General features: G+C 43.8%; 1 protein-coding gene across 1 annotated transcript in view; it reads left to right on the plus strand.

The window, feature by feature from the left end:
* LOC142473341 (dynein heavy chain domain-containing protein 1-like) overlaps positions 1-21,067 on the plus strand; it is a 434,059-nt gene that overhangs the window by 334,970 nt on the left and 78,022 nt on the right. The window contains exon 27 of the mRNA XM_075580578.1: positions 13,952-14,043. Within this exon, the coding sequence (XP_075436693.1) occupies positions 13,952-14,043 (92 nt within the window). The remainder of the gene's footprint in view (positions 1-13,951; positions 14,044-21,067) is intronic.

Below are 21,067 nucleotides of genomic sequence, written 5' to 3' on the forward strand. Positions count from 1 at the left end.
TGTAGAAAATAAAGTTGTCCTCCAGCGCGTGGTCTTATTGCTCTTTTCTTCCTTATATAGACAAAAAGACAACAACAAAAGAACACCACACACACGTGTACTGTATAATAGGCGTCGACAATCAGTATCTTGGTCTATAGAGAAGTAGAGAACGTGACACTTGCCTGTGTGTTTATTCCCGTGGTATATACTCCTCTATGTTCCTTCTGCTGTTACCTTAAAGAGTGGAGAGAGGCGCATAGCATAATACTGTTTATTGAAATAAGCTTTAAGAGGTGAGATAAAAATGCACTTACAAACGACCAACCACATGGATTGTGGTGGTTTTTGTTGCTGCAAATGTCCTTAAAAAGTTGTCCTTTCTTGTGGTGCTTTGTAGTCACTCGTTCTCAACTCCTGACTGTCAGTTTGGGTTCACGGAAATGAGGGGCTTTCCCAAACTCGTGCACAGTCTGTGCGCCCTGCGTGGCTTCCTCAGTGATGTCATGGTGAGTGTAATGCAGTGTTCTTTATAGTGCTTCGATTGTGAGCTCCTCCCCTTTATTCAAATCTACCCTGTTGTTGGTGCTATCATACTCATTGGTTAGCAGAGGTTATACACGCATTTTATACATTGTGCACAGAGTCTTTACTTAAAACTATAGGCAAATTCAACTTAAACAAATGCAGATAAAAGATATATATTAAAAAGACACCACACAGGTATTGCAGGTATTAAATGATATAAAATGGGAAGACAATTATATATTAGCTACCTGTGATGTAGCTTCATTATACACATGTATAGAGCACAGACGGGGGTGTGAGGCAGTACAATACAGCCTGGAAAAATATGAATCTATGGAAGAAAGCCAAATAAAATTCATAATAGATGGTATCTCATTTATACTCCACCATAATGTCTTCTGGTTTGAGGGAGACCATTTCCTACAAACCAAGGGTACGGCAATGGGTCCGAGGTTCGCGCCAAGTTACGCAAATTTGTTTTTGGGCTGGTGGGAAGATCAAACCATCTGGTCCAACAACCACTATGGCGCGAACCTCGTACTATACCGATGCTACATTGATGATATCCTCATCATCTGGAAAGGGGACCAAAATCTGCTTATATCATTCCTGAGGAAGCCAAGCTGGGCGAAACGCGTTTGATGTGGACATCCCCTTTTTGGTCTCTTGGAGCCACCATACCTGTGGAGTTTGCGGATCAGCCAATCAACACTGACAAGCAGCAGGGTGGTCCGCGCATGCGCGGCGCGCATAAACGGACGAGGAGAGGCACAACAGACTGTGCACGAGTTTGGGAAAGCCCCTCATTTCCGTGAACCCAAACTGACAGTCAGGAGTTGAGAACGAGTGACTACAAAGCACCACAAGAAAGGACAACTTTTTAAGGACATTTGCAGCAACAAAAACCACCACAATCCATGTGGTTGGTCGTTTGTAAGTGCATTTTTATCTCACCTCTTAAAGCTTATTTCAATAAACTGTATTATGCTATGCGCCTCTCTCCACTCTTTAAGGTAACAGCAGAAGGAACATAGAGGAGTATATACCACGGGAATAAACACACAGGCAAGTGTCACGTTCTCTACTTCTCTATAGACCAAGATACTGATTGTCGACGCCTATTATACACGTGTGTGTGGTGTTCTTTTGTTGTTGTCTGTCTATATAAGGAAGAAAAGAGCAATAAGACCACGCGCTGGAGGACAACTTTATTTACTACATTTCAAACATAAGGAGGAGCTTGAATAACCTCCTGGGACACCCGCTGCGGGACTTAAAGTATTTATTGCACCTCATTCATAGGACTAGCGCCACTTTTATTTTTTCTTCAAGAAATATTGACTGTTCATTAAAATTTGCGATGTCGGTGCAGTTTCTTCTTCCTCTTCTGAATTGACCGTACGGTACATTGCGTAACCAGCTGGGGTGGTGACAGCTGGACTGTAGTATGTCATTATTTTTATCCACCTCTTTAAAATAAGTCTTAGTTTTAATTTCTCCTTCTTCTATGTATATAACCAGATCAAGAAAGTTGATCTGGCTACGGCTAACATCACAGGTAAAATGAAGATTCAAATCATTATCATTAATATAGCTGATACATTTTAAAAGGCTTTCTTCATCCCCCCTCCAAATCAACAGGACATCATCAATAAATCTCTGCCATAGGACCAAACTCGCGCCCAGCTCTGCAATGGGCCAAGCATGGTCCTCTTCACATACAGCCATGAAAAGATTTGTATAGCTGAGGCGCCAATTTGGTACCCATGGCGGTTCCACATCTCTGTAGGTAAAATGTATCTTCAAACCCCAAAAAATTATGATTTAGTATAAACTTGATACTATCTAGAATAAAATTAGCCTGTTCATGAGTCATATCCTCATCTTGTTAAAGCTCTCTGTCTATGGCCTCAGAGCCCTGCCTGTGACTGGCAGACGTGTATAAAGAAGTCACCTCACACGTCACCAGGTAGAAGTCTTCCTCCCACACCTGGGTCTGTAATGCTCTTAGAATATCTGTTGTATCCCATAAATACGATGTTTGTACTTTCACATATTTCTGAAGGTATAGGTCTACCTAAACTAAGTTAGAGGTAAGGGAATCCATCCCTGCTATAATAGGTCTCCCGGGGGGTTTGACTGGACACTTATGTAAATTCGGCAAGTAATAAAAGTTAGGGAGTTTAGGGTTCTCTTGACACAGAAAATCCAATTCCTTCTTGTCAAGTATTGCATCATTTTTTCCTCTATTGAGGAGTACTTTTAATTGCTTCAGAAAATCAGCTGTAGGATCCCCGGGTAGCTTCAGATACGTATTAGCATCTCCCAAGTTTCTCTCTGATTCTCTGATGTAATCATCCCTATCCAAAATAACCCCCCCCCCCCCTATCGGCTTGTTTTATAACCAGCTCTTTGTCTTCAGTCAATAACTTTAGAGCCTCCCTCTCTGTTTTATTCAGATTATTGGCAAATTTAGTCTCTTTTGATGTTAGTTTTTCGAAATCTTTAATAATTAGCTGTGAAAGACCCCCAGATCCCTCCCCTTCCAGTGTCCGGGGCAGACCTTGGAAGGAGGTCTTAACCCAGAGAGAACAATAAATGCCTGTTTGTCAATTACCTGATGTGAGTTCACAGTCTGTGTATCAGCTACTTGGTTTTCATATGTCCTTACTGTATGTCTAATCTCTCTCTCTCTCTGCTTAGGGCTGTCTCCTTTCTATCCTTACTGTATGTCTAATCTCTCTCTCTCTCTGCTTAGGGCTGTCTCCTTTCTATCCTTACTGTATGTCTAATCTCTCTCTCTGCTTAGGGCTGTCTCCTTTCTATCCTTACTGTATGTCTAATCTCTCTCTCTCTGCTTAGGGCGGTCTCCTTTCTATCCATACTGTATGTCTAATCTCTCTCTCTCTGCTTAGGGCGGTCTCCTTTCTATCCTTACTGTATGTCTAATCTCTCTCTCTCTGTTTAGGGCTGTCTCCTTTCTATCCATACTGTATGTCTAATCTCTCTCTCTCTGCCTAGGGCTGTCTCCTTTCTATCCATACTGTATGTCTAATCTCTCTCTCTCTGCTTAGGGCTGTCTCCTTTCTATCCATACTGTATGTCTAATCTCTCTCTCTCTGCTTAGGGCTGTTTCCTTTCTTCCTTTCTATCCATTCTGTATGTCTAATCTCTCTCTCTCTGTGTGCTTTGGACTGTCTCCTTTCTATCCATACTGTATGTCTAATCTCTCTCTCTCTCTGTTTAGGGCTGTCTCCTTTCTATCCATGCTGTATGTCTAATCTCTCTCTCTCTTTGTTTAGGACTGTCTCCATTCTATCCTTACTGTATGTCTAATCTCTCTCTCTCTGCTTAAGGCTGTCTCCTTTCTATCCATACTGTATGTCTAATCTCTCTCTCTCTGCTTAGGGCTGTCTCCTTTCTATCCATACTGTATGTCTAATCTCTCTCTCTCTCTGTTTAGGACTGTCTCCTTTCTATCCATACTGTATGTCTAATCTCTCTCGCTCTCTCTCTCTCTCTGCTTAGGGCTGTCTCCTTTCTATCCATACTGTATGTCTAATCTCTCTCTCTCTGTTTAGGGCTGTCTCCTTTCTATCCATACTGTATGTCTAATCTCTCTCTCTGCTTAGGGCTGTCTCCTTTCTATCCATACTGTATGTCTAATCTCTCTCTCTCTCTGTTTAGGGCTGTCTCCTTTCTATCCATACTGTATGTCTAATCTCTCTCTCTCTCTGTTTAGGGCTGTCTCCTTTCTATCCATACTGTATGTCTAATCTCTCTCTCTCTCTGTTTAGAGCTGTCTCCTTTCTATCCATACTGTATGTCTAATCGCTCTCTCTCTCTGTTTAGGACTGTCTCCTTTCTATCCATACTGTATGTCTAATCTCTCTCTCTCTGCTTAGGGCTGTCTCCTTTCTATCCATACTGTATGTCTAATCTCTATCTCTCTGTTTAGGGCTGTCTCCTTTCTATCCATACTGTATGTCTAATCTCTCTCTCTGTTTAGGGCTGTCTCCTTTCTATCCATACTGTATGTCTAGTCTCTCTCTCTCTCTGTTTAGGACTGTCTCCTTTCTATCCATACTGTATGTCTAATCTCTCTCTCTCTCTCTCTGTTTAGGGCTGTCTCCTTTCTATCCATACTGTATGTCTAATCTCTCTCTCTGCTTAGGGCTGTCTCCTTTCTATCCATACTGTATGTCTAATCTCTCTCTCTCTCTCTTCTTAGGGCTTTCTCCTTTCTATCCATACTGTATGTCTAATCTCTCTCTCTTCTTAGGGCTGTCTCCTTTCTATCCATACTGTATGTCTAATCTCTCTCTCTCTCTCTGTTTGGGGCTGTCTCCTTTCTATCCATACTGTATGTCTAATCTCTCTCTCTCTCTCTGCTTAGGGCTGTCTCCTTTCTATCCATACTGTATGTCTAATCTCTCTCTCTGTTTAGGGCTGTCTCCTTTCTATCCATACTGTATGTCTAATCTCTCTCCCTCTCTCTGTTTAGGGCTGTCTCCTTTCTATCCATACTGTATGTCTAATCTCTCTCTCTCTCTGCTTAGGGCTGTCTCCTTTCTATCCATACTTTATGTCTAATCTCTCTCTCTCTGTTTAGGGCTGTCTCCTTTCTATCCATACTGTATGTCTAATCTCTCTCTCTCTGTTTAGTGCTGTTTCCTTTCTATCCATACTGTATGTCTAATCTCTCTCTCTCTGTTTAGGGCTGTCTCCTTTCTATCCATACTGTACTGTATGTCTAATCTCTCTCGCTCTCTCTCTCTCTGCTTAGGGCTGTCTCCTTTCTATCCATACTGTATGTCTAATCTCTCTCTCTCTCTGTTTAGGGCTGTCTCCTTTCTATCCATACTGTATGTCTAATCTCTCTCTCTCTGCTTAGGGCGGTCTCCTTTCTATCCATACTGTATGTCTAATCTCTCTCTCTCTCTGCTTAGTGCTGTCTCCTTTCTATCCATACTGTATGTCTAATCTCTCTCTCTCTGTTTAGGGCTGTCTCCTTTCTATCCATACTGTATGTCTAATCTCTCTCTGTCTGCTTAGGGCTGTCTCCTTTCTATCCATACTGTATGTCTAATCTCTCTCTGTCTGCTTAGGGCTGTCTCCTTTCTATCCATACTGTATGTCTAATCTCTCTCTCTCTGCTTAGGGCTGTCTCCTTTCTATCCATACTGTATGTCTAATCTCTCTCTCTCTGCTTAGTGCTGTCTCCTTTCTATCCATACTGTATGTCTAATCTCTCTCTCTCTGTTTAGGGCTGTCTCCTTTCTATCCATACTGTATGTCTAATCTCTCTCTGTCTGCTTAGGGCTGTCTCCTTTCTATCCATACTGTATGTCTAATCTCTCTCTGTCTGCTTAGGGCTGTCTCCTTTCTATCCATACTGTATGTCTAATCTCTCTCTCTCTGTTTAGGGCTGTCTCCTTTCTATCCATACTGTATGTCTAATCTCTCTCTCTCTGCTTAGTGCTGTCTCCTTTCTATCCATACTGTATGTCTAATCTCTCTCTCTCTGTTTAGGGCTGTCTCCTTTCTATCCATACTGTATGTCTAATCTCTCTCTCTCTGCTTAGGGCTGTCTCCTTTCTATCCATACTGTATGTCTAATCTCTCTCTCTCTGCTTAGGACTGTCTCCTTTCTATCCATACTGGATGTCTAATCTCATAACATATGCTGATCGATACCACATTTACCAGCCTTGAGGTTTTAGTGCTAAATTGTATACTGCTCTAGTAGCAATCGAGCTGTATTGCATAAAACATGTCCCGTTTTCTGATGCAGTACTGTATATCACCTCTATACAAATGATATAACATATGCTGATCGATACCACACTTACCAGCCTGCTGGTTCTATTGCTACACTGTATATTGCTCTAGTAGCAATGACATTAACACCCGTGTGCATCTGGCATCGGTGAATAAATACTTATCATACTGCACTTTGAGCAAAAATCTCCTCTGGTTTTCAGGGTGACAAACTATCTTGCTGAACAATATGACATATACGCGATATGGGCACAGAAAAATACCATATACTCAGCAGATTGATTGACTTGTACTTATACAATACCCTTGACATGATAGCTTTCCATCTTGATGTGTAGAATCACATGGTCTAGGATCTAATTTACCCGTTTTACTCGCCCCGCTCCGTTCCTACATACTGGGTACACGATCGGCGATACAGCGTCACGATACTCAGATGACGCATGCGCAGTAAGACCCCTTCAACATACAGCACATTACAACCACGAGCGGCGTATAGGAAGCAATCATAGTGGCACTCAGCCCCTTTAGACCCTCTGATAACTGCACTACAGAGTTAGCCTACCAACTGGAATTATTTCAGTAGTGGATGTATAAACAGAGACATTTACTACACACATTACCAGGTATGCATTTGCCAGTGAACCTATATGACACAGGCGTAGTAAGATTTACCCACTTCTCAGAATATACCACTACGAGCTATGTGAGGAGTAACGATAGCTACTTCTACTCCTTCTACTATGGTACAAACAGCTATTTTATAAACATTAACTAACTGGTATACTTTGATTTTGCCGGGTTACAGAGACAGATTAAACAGGTTTTACTAATCCTGTCTTCCTCTTCCATCTATGGTATTTGGGAATTTATCTCAACCAATAGCTACCAAGCATATACAGTGAAACTACAATCCCCATACCCTCTGATCTGTATCACATAACCGGCTTCACCACTGAGAGTATATCTGATTTGTAGCACATGCATATTGCCATCAGTCATATTCTGCTACTTATATCAACTGGGTGACCAGAGTAGAAACATAGACTATCTGTCTATTTTTATTATAGGAAATACAACACCACACACGTTTTTAAAGCATATTTATTAATAAACGTATTTTTGTACACACTTTATCACTCCAGACCACATTATTATATTGGGTCTGCAGTATTTTCACCCCTGACCACATTTATTCTATAACGGTCTGCGGTGCGCCTACAAGGGGTCTCTTTCTGTGTATCTCTCCAGATACTCCCGTATACATCTATCGATTTACTCCCTAGGCAGCACGCCTCCACCACCAAGGGGTTAGAGCGAGGTCCCTACCTATAGCTGTCTCCTTTCTATCCATACTGTATGTCTAATCTCTCTCTCTCTGCTTAGGGCTGTCTCCTTTCTATCCATACTGTATGTCTAATCTCTCTCTCTCTGCTTAGTGCTGTCTCCTTTCTATCCATACTGTATGTCTAATCTCTCTCCCTCTCTGCTTAGGGCGGTCTCCTTTCTATCCATACTGTATGTCTAATCTCTCTCTGTTTAGGGCTGTCTCCTTTCTATCCATACTGTATGTCTAATCTCTCTCTCTCTGCTTAGTGCTGTCTCCTTTCTATCCATACTGTATGTCTAATCTCTCTCCCTCTCTGCTTAGGGCGGTCTCCTTTCTATCCTTACTGTATGTCTAATCTCTCTCTCTCTGTTTAGGGCTGTCTCCTTTCTTTCCATACTGTACTGTATGTCTAATCTCTCTCCCTCTCTGCTTAGGGCGGTCTCCTTTCTATCCTTACTGTATGTCTAATCTCTCTCTCTCTGTTTAGGGCTGTCTCCTTTCTATCCATACTGTATGTCTAATCTCTCTCTCTCTGCCTAGGGCTGTCTCCTTTCTATCCATACTGTATGTCTAATCTCTCTCTCTCTGCTTAGGGCTGTCTCCTTTCTATCCATACTGTATGTCTAATCTCTCTCTCTCTGCTTAGGGCTGTTTCCTTTCTTCCTTTCTATCCATTCTGTATGTCTAATCTCTCTCTCTGTGTGCTTTGGACTGTCTCCTTTCTATCCTTACTGTATGTCTAATCTCTCTCTCTCTGCTTAAGGCTGTCTCCTTTCTATCCATACTGTATGTCTAATCTCTCTCTCTCTGTTTAGGGCTGTCTCCTTTCTATCCATACTGTATGTCTAATCTCTCTCTCTCTCTCTGCTTAGGGCTGTCTCCTTTCTATCCATACTGTATGTCTAATCTCTCTCGCTCTCTCTCTCTCTCTCTCTGTTTAGGGCGGTCTCCTTTTTATCCATACTGTATGTCTAATCTCTCTCTCTCTGCTTAGGGCTGTCTCCTTTCTATCCATACTGTATGTCTAATCTCTCTCTCTGCTTAGGGCTGTCTCCTTTCTATCCATACTGTATGTCTAATCTCTCTCTCTCTCTCTGTTTAGGGCTGTCTCCTTTCTATCCATACTGTATGTCTAATCTCTCTCTCTCTCTGTTTAGGGCTGTCTCCTTTCTATCCATACTGTATGTCTAATCTCTCTCTCTCTGTTTAGGACTGTCTCCTTTCTATCCATACTGTATGTCTAATCTCTCTCTCTCTGCTTAGGGCTGTCTCCTTTCTATCCATACTGTATGTCTAATCTCTCTCTCTGCTTAGGGCTGTCTCCTTTCTATCCATACTGTATGTCTAATCTCTATCTCTCTGTTTAGGGCTGTCTCCTTTCTATCCATACTGTATGTCTAATCTCTCTCTCTGCTTAGTGCTGTCTCCTTTCTATCCATACTGTATGTCTAATCTCTATCTCTCTGTTTAGGGCTGTCTCCTTTCTATCCATACTGTATGTCTAATCTCTCTCTCTGCTTAGTGCTGTCTCCTTTCTATCCATACTGTATGTCTAATCTCTCTCTCTCTGCTTAGGGCTGTCTCCTTTCTATCCATACTGTATGTCTAATCTCTCTCTCTGCTTAGGGCTGTCTCCTTTCTATCCATACTGTATGTCTAATCTCTATCTCTCTGTTTAGGGCTGTCTCCTTTCTATCCATACTGTATGTCTAATCTCTCTCTCTGCTTAGTGCTGTCTCCTTTCTATCCATACTGTATGTCTAATCTCTCTCTCTCTCTCTGTTTAGGACTGTCTCCTTTCTATCCATACTGTATGTCTAATCTCTCTCTCTCTCTCTCTGTTTAGGGCTGTCTCCTTTCTATCCATACTGTATGTCTAATCTCTCTCTCTGCTTAGGGCTGTCTCCTTTCTATACATACTGTATGTCTAATCTCTCTCTCACTTCTTAGGCTGTCTCCTTTCTATCCATACTGTATGTCTAATCTCTCTCTCTGTTTAGGGCTGTCTCCTTTCTATCCATACTGTATGTCTAATCTCTCTCTCTGTTTAGGGCTGTCTCCTTTCTATCCATACTGTATGTCTAATCTCTCTCCCTCTCTGTTTAGGGCTGTCTCCTTTCTATCCATACTGTATGTCTAATCTCTCTCTCTCTCTGTGTGTTTAGGGCTGTCTCCTTTCTATCCATACTGTATGTCTAATCTCTCTCTCTCTCTCTCTCTGTTTAGGGCTGTCTCCTTTCTATCCATACTTTATGTCTAATCTCTCTCTCTCTGTTTAGGGCTGTCTCCTTTCTATCCATACTGTATGTCTAATCTCTCTCTCTCTGTTTAGTGCTGTCTCCTTTCTATCCATACTGTATGTCTAATCTCTCTCTCTCTGCTTAGGGCTGTCTCCTTTCTATCCATACTGTATGTCTAATCTCTCTCGCTCTCTCTCTCTCTGCTTAGGGCTGTCTCCTTTCTTTCCATACTGTATGTCTAATCTCTCTCTCTCTGCTTAGGGCTGTCTCCTTTCTATCCATACTGTATGTCTAATCTCTCTCTCTCTGCTTAGGGCGGTCTCCTTTCTATCCATACTGTATGTCTAATCTCTCTCTCTCTCTGCTTAGTGCTGTCTCCTTTCTATCCATACTGTATGTCTAATCTCTCTCTCTCTGTTTAGGGCTGTCTCCTTTCTATCCATACTGTATGTCTAATCTCTCTCTCTCTGCTTAGGGCTGTCTCCTTTCTATCCATACTGTATGTCTAATCTCTCTCTCTCTGCTTAGGGCTGTCTCCTTTCTATCCATACTGTATGTCTAATCTCTCTCTCTCTGTTTAGTGCTGTCTCCTTTCTATCCATACTGTATGTCTAATCTCTCTCTCTCTCTCTCTGCTTAGTGCTGTCTCCTTTCTATCCATACTGTATGTCTAATCTCTCTCTCTCTCTTCTTAGTGCTGTCTCCTTTCTATCCATACTGGATGTCTAATCTCATAACATATGCTGATCGATACCACACTTACCAGCCTTGAGGTTTTAGTGCTACATTGTATACTGCTCTAGTAGCAATCGAGCTGTATTGCATAAAACATGTCCCGTTTTCTGATGCAGTACTGTATATCACCTCTATACAAATGATATACAGTAACATATGCTGATCGATACCACACTTACCAGCCTGCTGGTTCTATTGCTACACTGTATATTGCTCTAGTAGCAATGACATTAACACCCGTGTGCATCTGGCATCGGTGAATAAATACTTATCATACTGCACTTTGAGCGAAAATCTCCTCTGGTTTTCAGGGTGACAAACTATCTTGCTGAACAATATGACATATACGCGATATGGGCACAGAAAAATACCATATACTCAGCAGATAGATTGATTTGTACTTATACAATACCCTTGACATGATAGCTTTCCATCTTGATGTGTAGAATCACATGGTCTAGGATCTAATTAACCCGTTTTACTCGCCCCGCTCCGTTCCTACATACTGGGTACACGATCGGCGATACAGCGTCACGATACTCAGATGACGCATGCGCAGTAAGACCCCTTCAACATACAGCACATTACAACCACGAGCGGCGTATAGGAAGCAATCATAGTGGCACTCAGCCCCTCTAGACCCTCTGATAACTGCACTACAGAGTTAGCCTACCAACTGGTATTATTTTAATAGTGGATGTATAAACAGAGACATTTACTACACACATTACCAGGTATGCATTTGCCAGTGAACCTATATGACACAGGCGTAGTAAGATTTAGCCACTTCTCAGAATATACCACTACGAGCTATGTGAGGAGTAACGATAGCTACTTCTACTCCTTCTACTATGGTACAAACAGCTATTTTATAAACATTAACTAACTGGTATACTTTGATTTTGCCGGGTTACAGAGACAGATTAAACAGGTTTTACTAATCCTGTCTTCCTCTTCCATCTATGGTATTTGGGAATTTATCTCAACCAATAGCTACCAAGCATATACAGTGAAACTACAATCCCCATACCCTCTGATCTGTATCCCATAACCGGCTTCACCACTGAGAGTATATCTGATTTGTAGCACATGCATATTGCCATCAGTCATATTCTGCTACTTATATCAACTGGGTGACCAGAGTAGAAACATAGACTATCTGTCTATTTTTATTATAGGAATTACAACACCACACACGTTTTTAAAGCATATTTATTAATAAACGTATTTTTGTACACAGTTTATCACTCCAAACCACATTATTATATTGGGTCTGCAGTATTTTCACCCCTGACCACATTTATTCTATAACGGTCTGCGGTGCGCCTACAAGGGGACTCTTTCTGTGTATCTCTCCAGATACTCCCGTATATATCTATCGATTTACTCCCTAGGCAGCACGCCTCCACCACCAAGGGGTTAGAGCGAGGTCCCTACCTATAGCTGTCTCCTTTCTATCCATACTGTATGTCTAATCTCTCTCTCTCTGCTTAGGGCTGTCTCCTTTCTATCCATACTGTATGTCTAATCTCTCTCTCTCTGCTTAGGGCTGTCTCCTTTCTATCCATACTGTATGTCTAATCTCTCTCCCTCTCTGCTTAGGGCTGTCTCCTTTCTATCCATACTGTATGTCTAATCTCTCTCTGTTTAGGGCTGTCTCCTTTCTATCCATACTGTATGTCTAATCTCTCTCTCTCTGCTTAGTGCTGTCTCCTTTCTATCCATACTGTATGTCTAATCTCTCTCTGTTTAGGGCTGTCTCCTTTCTATCCATACTGTATGTCTAATCTCTCTCTCTCTTCTTAGTGCTGTCTCCTTTCTATCCATACTGTATGTCTAATCTCTCTCCCTCTCTGTTTAGGGCTGTCTCCTTTCTATCAATACTGTATGTCTAATCTCTCTCTCTGTTTAGGGCTGTCTCCTTTCTATCCATACTGTATGTCTAATCTTTCTCTCTCTCTGCTTAGTGCTGTCTCCTTTCTATCCATACTGTATGTCTAATCTCTCTCTCTCTGCTTAGGGCTGTCTCCTTTCTATCCATACTGTATGTCTAATCTCTCTCTCTGTTTAGTGCTGTCTCCTTTCTATCCATACTGTATGTCTAATCTCTCTCTCTGTTTAGGGCTGTCTCCTTTCTATCCATACTGTATGTCTAATCTCTCTCTCTGTTTAGGGCTGTCTCCTTTCTATCCATACTGTATGTATAATCTCTCTCTCTGTTTAGGGCTGTCTCCTTTCTATCCATACTGTATGTCTAATCTCTCTCTCTGTTTAGGGCTGTCTCCTTTCTATCAATACTGTATGTCTAATCTCTCTCCCTCTCTGTTTAGTGCTGTCTCCTTTCTATCCATACTGTATGTCTAATCTCTCTCCCTCTCTGTTTAGGGCTGTCTCCTTTCTATCAATACTGTATGTCTAATCTCTCTCCCTCTCTGTTTAGGGCTGTCTCCTTTCTATCAATACTGTATGTCTAATCTCTCTCTCTCTCTCTCTCTCTCTCTCTGTTTAGGGCTGTCTCCTTTCTATCCATACTGTATGTCTAATCTGTCTCTCTGCTTAGTGCTGTCTCCTTTCTATCCATACTGTATGTCTAATTTCTCTCTCTCTCTCTCTGTTTAGGGCTGTCTCCTTTCTATCCATACTGTATGTCTAATCTCTCTCTCTCTCTGCTTAGTGCTGTCTCCTTTCTATCCATACTGTATGTCTAATCTCTCTCCCTCTCTGTTTAGGGCTGTCTCCTTTCTATCCATACTGTATGTCTAATCTCTCTCTCTCTCTGTTTAGGGCTGTCTCCTTTCTATCCATACTGTATGTCTAATCTCTCTCCCTCTCTGCTTAGTGCTGTCTCCTTTCTATCCATACTGTATGCCTAATCTCTCTCTCTCTGCTTAGGGCTGTCTCCTTTCTATCCATACTGTATGTCTAATCTCTCTCTCTCTCTCTGCTTAGGGCTGTCTCCTTTCTATCCATACTGTATGTCTAATCTCTCTCTCTCTCTCTGCTTAGTGCTGTCTCCTTTCTATCCATACTGTATGTCTAATCTCTCTCTCTCTCTGCTTAGGGCTGTCTCCTTTCTATCCATACTGTATGTCTAATCTCTCTCTCTCTCTCTGCTTAGTGCTGTCTCCTTTCTATCCATACTGTATGTCTAATCTCTCCCTCCCTGTTTACTGCTGTCTCTTAGTTCTTCCTTATGTTCTGTATAACACACACACACAGTACAGTGTACAGGTTCTGTATAACACACACACAGTACAGTGTACAGGTTCTGTATAACACACACACACAGTACAGTGTACAGGTTCTGTATAACACACACACACAGTACAGTGTGACTTTGTCATGTTTTGTCACCCAGGGGTCGGCAGGAGCTGTGCATGTCTCTGCGAGTTCTGGAAAGGGTGACGTCCGTGTGTGAGGATTGGCAGGAGGCCCTACACTTCCTGACAGGTACAGTGTGTGTATGCTGTGTGTATATATTATTTATACACTGTGTTACAGGCAGTAATACAGTGAGAGTCGCCCCGCGTTCTCACGCATGTCCTGGGCACAGAGTTATAACGTGTTACAGGCAGTAATACAGTGAGAGTTACCTCTCGTTCTCACACATGTCCTGGGCACAGAGTTATAACGTGTTACAGGCAGTAATACAGTGAGAGTTACCTCTCGTTCTCACGCATGTCCTGGGCACAGAGTTATAACGTGTTACAGGCAGTAATACAGTGAGAGTTACCTCTCGTTCTCACACATGTCCTGGGCACAGAGTTATAACATGTTACAGGCAGTAATACAGTGAGAGTTACCTCTCGTTCTCACGCATGTCCTGGGCACAGAGTTATAACATGTGTTACAGGCAGTAATACAGTGAGAGTTACCGCTCGTTCTCACGCATGTCCTGGGCACAGAGTTATAACGTGTTACAGGCAGTAATACAGTGAGAGTTACCTCTCGCTCTCACGCATGTCCTGGGCACAGAGTTATAACGTGTGTTACAGGCAGTAATACAGTGAGAGTTACCTCTCGTTCTCACGCATGTCCTGGGCACAGAGTTATAACGTGTTACAGGCAGTAATACAGTGAGAGTTACCTCTCGTTCTCACGCATGTCCTGGGCACAGAGTTATAACGTGTGTTACAGGCAGTAATACAGTGAGAGTTACCTCTCGTTCTCACGCATGTCCTGGGCACAGAGTTATAACGTGTGTTACAGGCAGTAATACAGTGAGAGTTACCTCTCGTTCTCACGCATGTCCTGGGCACAGAGTTATAACGTGTTACAGGCAGTAATACAGTGAGAGTTACCTCTCGTTCTCACGCATGTCCTGGGCACAGAGTTATAACGTGTGTTACAGGCAGTAATACAGTGAGAGTTACCTCTCGTTCTCACGCATGTCCTGGGCACAGAGTTATAACGTGTGTTACAGGCAGTAATACAGTGAGAGTTACCTCTCGTTCTCACGCATGTCCTGGGCACAGAGTTATAACATGTGTTACAGGCAGTAATACAGTGAGAGTTACCTCTCGTTCTCACGCATGTACTGGGCACAGAGTTATAACATGTGTTACAGGCAGTAATACAGTGAGAGTTACCTCCCGCTCTCACGCCTGTCCTGGGCACAGAGTTATAACATGTGTTACAGGCAGTAATACAGTGAGAGTTACCTCTCGTTCTCACGCATGTCCTGGGCACAGAGATATAACGTGTTACAGGCAGTAATACAGTGAGAGTTACCTCTCGTTCTCACGCATGTCCTGGGCACAGAGTTATAACATGTGTTACAGGCAGTAATACAGTGAGAGTTATCTCCCGTTCTCACGCATGTCCTCGGCACAGAGTTATAACGTGTTACAGGCAGTAATACAGTGAGAGCTACCTCTCGTTCTCACGCATATCCTGGGCACAGAGTTATAACATGTGTTACAGGCAGTAATACAGTGAGAGTTACCTCTCGTTCTCACGCATGTCCTGGGCACAGAGTTATAACGTGTGTTACAGGCAGAAATACAGTGAGAGTTACCTCTCGTTCTCACGCGTGTCCTGGGCACAGAGTTATAACGTGTGTTACAGGCAGTAATACAGTGAGAGTTACCTCCCGTTCTCACGCATGTCCTCGGCACAGAGTTATAACATGTGTTACAGGCAGTAATACAGTGAGAGTTACCTCTCGTTCTCACATATGTCCTGGGCACAGAGTTATAACATGTGTTACAGGCAGTAATACAGTGAGAGTTACCTCTCGTTCTCACGCATGTCCTGGGCACAGAGTTATAACGTGTGTTACAGGCAGAAATACAATGAGAGTTACCTCTCGTTCTCACGCATGTCCTGGGCACAGAGTTATAACGTGTGTTACAGGCAGTAATACAGTGAGAGTTACAGTAGAGGCAACTCTTATTCGAACAAAAACCAGTGGCAATTCCCCCAAAAAAACAGGAAACACCCAGGTACATGCTGGGTACATGCCTTAAACTTTCCTTAAACTAGCCCCAGCATTTCTGCATTGATTAATGGCCTATCAGATTAACAGCGGGGGTCCCTGGCAGTCCCATTCAAACTGAATTGGACTGCCAGGGATCCCTGCTTTGTTAATCCTATGGGTCGTTAGTCAATGCAGAAATGCCTTAAACGTGCCTCAAACTAGCCCAGAACAAACCCAGCACATACCCAGCACACACCCAGCACACACCCAGCACACACCCAGCACACACCCAGCACACACCCAGCACACACCCAGCACATACCCAGCACATACCCAGCACATACCCAGCACATACCCAGCATGTAACCCGGCTAGTTTACAGCAAATGTTAGAATAAACGTTGCCTCTACTGTACCTCTCGCTCTCACGCATGTCCTGGGCACAGAGTTATAACGTGTTACAGGCAGTAATACAGTGAGAGTTACCTCTCGTTCTCACGCATGTCCTGGGCACAGAGTTATAACGTGTTACAGGCAGTAATACAGTGAGAGTTACCTCTCGTTCTCACGCATGTCCTGGGCACAGAGTTATAACGTGTGTTACAGGCAGTAATACAGTGAGAGTTACCTCTCGCTCTCACGCATGTCCTGGGCACAGAGTTATAACATGTTACAGGAAGTAATACAGTGAGAGTTACCTCTCGTTCTCACGCATGTCCTGGGCACAGAGTTATAACGTGTGTTACAGGCAGTAATACAGTGAGAGTTACCTCTCGCTCTCACGCATGTCCTGGGCACAGAGTTATAACGTGTGTTACAGGCAGTAATACAGTGAGAGTTACCTCTCGTTCTCACGCATGTCCTGGGCACAGAGTTATAACATGTGTTACAGGCTGTAATACAGTGAGCGTTACCTCTCGTTCTCACGCATGTCCTGGGCACAGAGTTATAACATGTGTTACAGGCAGTAATACAGTGAGAGTTACCTCTCGTTCTCACGCATGTCCTGGGCACAGAGTTATAACGTGTGTAGCGGTCATGTAAAATGCCTACAGTCATCTCTCCTGCTGGCAGTAAGGCCTGGTAAGTGTGGGCATGCCAGCAGTAATTATGGAGGTTTCCCCTCACACCCTGGTGGGGTGCTCTGTGTATGGCTGGGACTGGTCACATGCTCTGACTCCATGGTTAGTGATGTCAGAGATGTGTCAGCCTCAGAAGCTTACATAAGGCACAGCACTGTGTTCTAAAGTTAGTTCAAGTCTGGGAGGAGTTCTAGTTGCTGTCTAGTTCAAGTTCTGCTGAAAGAGTTGAGTCAGTTATGTTGTAATAACTCCATGGGAGGCTGTGTCCAGGGACCTGGCACAGGACAGTGATTCCTGCGGGAATAGTGAATCCCTGATCTAGGTGACATACCTAATTAAAGGGAGCACTGGCGAGATGAGCGGCTGAAGATACTCCTTGTGGAGGGCAGTTGCCCTGCCGTATCAATAAAGATGAGTTCAGCCAGAAACCCTCTCGTGTATCTGTCAAGAATGAGTGTACAGAGAGGAGCACCACGGAGGAGTTCCTCGCCAGGATCATCCCCATGCGGACGCAGGGACCCTGGTGAGGTGGAGGCGCTGCACTGGAACTAGGTGAGGCTCAGCACACTACCTCAGCTGCCTGTCTGACGGGTCCTCCCCACACACCATCATGCGGGAGACTCAGGAGTCCTGTAGCCAGCAGGTGCACCATATGACATATCCACACTGTAATGGGGTCCGGTTAGACCACAGGGGCCAATGTGAGATTGGGTGGGTCAGGCCGGGCCAGAAATACCGTTACACGTGTTACAGGCAGTAATACAGTGAGAGTTACCTCTCGTTCTCACGCATGTCCTGGGCACAGAGTTATAACATGTTACAGGCAGTAATACAGTGAGAGTTACCTCTCGTTCTCACGCATGTCCTGGGCACAGAGTTATAACATGTGTTACAGGCAGTAATACAGTGAGAGTTACCTCTCGTTCTCACGCATGTCCTGCGCACAGAGTTATAACGTGTTACAGGCAGTAATACAGTGAGAGTTACCTCTCGTTCTCACGCATGTCCTGGGCACAGAGTTATAACGTGTGTTACAGGCAGTAATACAGTGAGAGTTACCTCTCGTTCTCACGCATGTCCTGGGCACAGAGTTATAACGTGTTACAGGCAGTAATACAGTGAGAGTTACCTCTCGTTCTCACGCATGTCTTGGGCACAGAGTTATAATGTGTGTTACAGGCAGTAATACAGTGAGAGTTACCTCTCGTTCTCACGCATGTCCCGGGCACATAGTTATAATGTGTGTTACAGGCAGTAACACAGTGAGAGTTACCTCTCGTTCTCACGCATGTCTTGGGCACAGAGTTATAACGTGTGTTACAGGCAGTAATACAGTGAGAGTTACCTCTCGTTCTCCCACATGTCCTGGGCACAGAGTTATAACATGTGTTACAGGCAGTAATACAGTGAGAGTTACCTCTCGTTCTCACGCATGTCCTGCGCACAGAGTTATAACATGTTACAGGCAGTAATACAGTGAGAGTTACCTCTCGTTCTCACGCATGTCCCGGGCACAGAGTTATAACGTGTTACAGGCAGTAATACAGTGAGAGTCGCCCCGCGTTCTCACGCATGTCCTGGGCACAGAGTTATAACGTGTTACAGGCAGTAATACAGTTAGAGTTACCTCTCATTCTCACACATGTCCTGGGCACAGAGTTATAACGTGTTACAGGCAGTAATACAGTGAGAGTTACCTCTCGTTCTCACACATGTCCTGGGCACAGAGTTATAACATGTGTTACAGGCAGTAATACAGTGAGAGTTACCTCTCGTTCTCACGCATGTCCTGGGCACAGAGTTATAACGTGTTACAGGCAGTAATACAGTGAGAGTTACCTCTCGTTCTCACGCATGGTCTGGGCACAGAGTTATAACATGTGTTACAGGCAGTAATACAGTGAGAGTTACCGCTCGTTCTCACGCATGTCCTGGGCACAGAGTTATAACGTGTGTTACAGGCAGTAATACAGTGAGAGTTACCTCTCGTTCTCACGCATGTCCTGGGCACAGAGTTATAACGTGTGTTACAGGCAGTAATACAGTGAGAGTTACCTCTCGTTCTCACGCGTGTCCTGGGCACAGAGTTATAATGTGTGTTACAGGCAGTAATACAGTGAGAGTTACCTCTCGTTCTCACGCATGTCCTGGGCACAGAGTTATAACGTGTTACAGGCAGTAATACAGTGAGAGTTATCTCTCGTTCTCACACATGTCCTGGGCACAGAGTTATAACATGTGTTACAGGCAGTAATACAGTGAGAGTTACCTCTCGTTCTCACGCATGTCCTGGGCACAGAGTTATAACGTGTTACAGGCAGTAATACAGTGAGAGTTACCTCTCGTTCTCACGCATGGTCTGGGCACAGAGTTATAACATGTGTTACAGGCAGTAATACAGTGAGAGTTACCGCTCGTTCTCACGCATGTCCTGGGCACAGAGTTATAACGTGTGTTACAGGCAGTAATACAGTGAGAGTTACCTCTCGTTCTCACGCATGTCCTGGGCACAGAGTTATAACGTGTGTTACAGGCAGTAATACAGTGAGAGTTACCTCTCGTTCTCACGCATGTCCTGGGCACAGAGTTATAACGTGTTACAGGCAGTAATACAGTGAGAGTTACCTCTCGTTCTCACGCATGTCCTGGGCACAGAGTTATAACGTGTGTTGCAGGCAGTAATACAGTGAGAGTTACCTCTCGTTCTCACGCATGTCCTGGGCACAGAGTTATAACGTGTTACAGGCAGTAATACAGTGAGAGTTACCTCTCGCTCTCACGCATGTCCTGGGCACAGAGTTATAATGTGTTACAGGAAGTAATACAGTGAGAGTTACCTCTCGTTCTCACGCGTGTCCTGGGCACAGAGTTATAATGTGTTACAGGAAGTAATACAGTGAGAGTTACCTCTCGTTCTCACGCGTGTCCTGGGCACAGAGTTATAACGTGTGTTACAGGCAGTAATACAGTGAGAGTTACCTCTCGTTCTCACGCATTTCCTGGGCACAGAGTTATAATGTGTTACAGGAAGTAATACAGTGAGAGTTACCTCTCGTTCTCACGCGTGTCCTGGGCACAGAGTTATAATGTGTGTTACAGGCAGTAATACAGTGAGAGTTACCTCTCGTTCTCACGCATGTCCTGGGCACAGAGTTATAACGTGTTACAGGCAGTAATACAGTGAGAGTTACCTCTCGTTCTCACGCATATCCTGGGCACAGAGTTATAACATGTGCTACAGGCAGTAATACAGTGAGAGTTACCTCTCGTTCTCACGCATGTCCTGGGCACAGAGTTATAACGTGTTACAGGCAGTAATACAGTGAGAGTTACCTCTCGTTCTCACGCATGTCCTGGGCACAGAGTTTTAACATGTGTTACAGGCAGTAATACAGTGAGAGTTACCTCTCGCTCTCACGCATGTCCTGGGCACAGAGTTATAACATGTGTTACAGGCAGTAATACAGTGAGAGTTACCTCTCGCTCTCACACATGTCCTGGGCACAGAGTTATAACGTGTTACAGGCAGTAATACAGTGAGAGTTACCTCTCGTTCTGACGCATGTCCTGGGCACAGAGTTATAACGTGTTACAGGCAGTAATACAGTGAGAGTTACCTCTCGTTCACACGTGTGTCCTGGGCACAGAGTTATAACGTGTTACAGGCAGTAATACAGTGAGAGTTACCTCTCGTTCTCACACATGTCCTGGGCACAGAGTTATAACGTGTTACAGGCAGTAATACAGTGAGAGTTACCTCTCGTTCTCACGCATGTCCTGGGCACAGAGTTATAACGTGTGTTACAGGCAGTAATACAATGAGAGTTACCTCTCGTTCTCACGCATGTCCTGGGCACAGAGTTATAACGTGTGTTACAGGCAGTAATACAGTGAGAGTTACCTCTCGTTCTCACGTCTGTCCTGGGCACAGAGTTATAACGTGTTACAGGAAGTAATACAGTGAGAGTTACCTC

Source organism: Ascaphus truei, assembly GCF_040206685.1.
Source record: "Ascaphus truei isolate aAscTru1 chromosome 3 unlocalized genomic scaffold, aAscTru1.hap1 SUPER_3_unloc_4, whole genome shotgun sequence".
NCBI lineage: Eukaryota > Metazoa > Chordata > Amphibia > Anura > Ascaphidae > Ascaphus > Ascaphus truei.